General features: G+C 37.6%; 1 protein-coding gene across 1 annotated transcript; it reads right to left on the bottom strand.

Annotated features, from left to right (window-relative positions):
* Window positions 1-282: 282 nt before the first annotated feature.
* Window positions 283-1521, bottom strand: LOC131641534 (uncharacterized). Its single transcript, XM_058911841.1, has one exon. It carries the CDS (start codon window positions 1519-1521, stop codon window positions 283-285), a length of 1239 nt encoding a protein of 412 aa, XP_058767824.1.
* Between the last annotated feature and the right edge of the window lie 288 nt (window positions 1522-1809).

Here is a 1809-nt window from a genome sequence, read left to right as displayed (position 1 = left end):
GGTTTTGGGGATCAGAGTCACAAGAGCACAGTTGACAGCCCTATACGTCCTGTTATTCACAAAGAAATCATGTACTACCTTCATAATATCATTTTTTATAACAGTCCAACTAGCTTTATAGAACTTAGCAATGTATCCATCCACACCTGGTGCTTTAGAGTCTCCCATACTATTGATGGCCTTCCAAACTTCAGTTTCAGTCACAGGGCCAATAAGACTATCCTGTTGATCTCTACTAAGTTGGGCACCACCTCTCAAACTGCAAATATCCACATGGTTTCTTTATGCAGCAGATTGGCCAATAAGCTTTGAGTAGAAAGAAATTACCTCCCTCTCAATATCTTTCTGGTCAGTCAGCCTATTACTATGTGAGTCTTCTAATTCCTGGATCTGGACTTGTTTATTCTTGGATTTAAGATTTGCATAGAAATAAGCATTATTTTCATTCCCCGGATTAATCCAATCACATTTGAGTTTCTGATGCAGAATCTTTTCTTCTAGTTCAGAACTTTTCATCACTTCATCAATCCAGTACTTAACAGTTTGGCACAGGGCTTTATTCATCTGATCAGAGGCTAGTAAAGTTTGGGCTTGATCCAGCTTCTCTCTACTCATTTTCAGATTCCTGAGCCCCTCAGTCATTTGCCAAGTCAAACCTTTCATGCTATACTGTAACTTGTAGAGGTTCTTCCAAAACTGTTCCATTGGGTTACCTCTATCAAGATGCACCCAGTTTGCCCTTAAAACTTGAATAAAATCAACATGGTCAGCTATACAGTTTAGGAATTTAAATCTATGTTTGATTTTCTTCACAGTCTGAATGCTATCCAACTTAATTCTCAGAGGGGTATGGTCAGATATATTGGGGTTGAGCACTTCAACACTACTATTAGGGAACCTTCTATGCCATTCAGCATTCACAAGAGCCCTATCAATTCTAGAACTAATAGGATTAGCAACCTGTTTATTTGACCAAGTAAACCAAGCTCCTATAGTTTCATGTTCTGAGAGATTGCTAGTAGCCATCATATCCTCCATGTCAATGTACTCAGCCAAGTGTATCTCATTGCCACCAATTCTATCACCTACTTTCAGGATGTTGTTAAAATCTCCTACAACCATCCAAGGGCCCTGCAGGTGAGCACTTATTCTATTGAGGTCTTGCCATAAAATCCTTCTATTATTTAGTTGATTGTGTGCATACACAGTGGTGAGGTGATGAGATAGAACACCATCCTTGGTATAAACAGCACTATGTATTAACTGATCAGTTTTCTCACTAGGGATAATACTCCACATATGAGGATCCCATGCTAACCAGATCCTCCCATTCACATGATGATCACAGTTATCACTGAAATCCCAATTCAGCCACAGTCTCTTCCTAATAGATTCACTATTACTAGCCTTGACTCTAGTTTCAAGTAAAGCTAGACAGCTAACCTGCATTTTCTTGAGGTGGACTCCAACCTCCAAGCATCTAGCAGTTTTATTGAGTCCTCGCGCGTTCCAGCAGATCATGTAACACCCTCAATCTGAGAGCTCTCTCCTACCAGAAGTCCTTCAAATCCATTCCTGGTTTCAACCCTTACTTCTGCAGGTTCCTTGCCTTTCCTACCTTTGCTCTGGATAATTGTCCATGATTTATGTTATTTATGTTAAAATTAGTCTTTTAATTAATAAAAAAATGAGTTTAAAAAAATATTTTTATAAATATAAAAAAATTATTTTTATAGTTAAAATAAAGGGCCTATAAGTCTCTTAAATAAAATAGATTTTTTTTAGTGAATCCATCAATTAAAAGTAATT

The sequence above is a fragment of the Vicia villosa genome, unplaced genomic scaffold, assembly GCF_029867415.1.
Source record: "Vicia villosa cultivar HV-30 ecotype Madison, WI unplaced genomic scaffold, Vvil1.0 ctg.003815F_1_1, whole genome shotgun sequence".
Lineage (NCBI taxonomy): Eukaryota > Viridiplantae > Streptophyta > Magnoliopsida > Fabales > Fabaceae > Vicia > Vicia villosa.
This window is presented reverse-complemented; position numbering and strand designations above follow the sequence as displayed.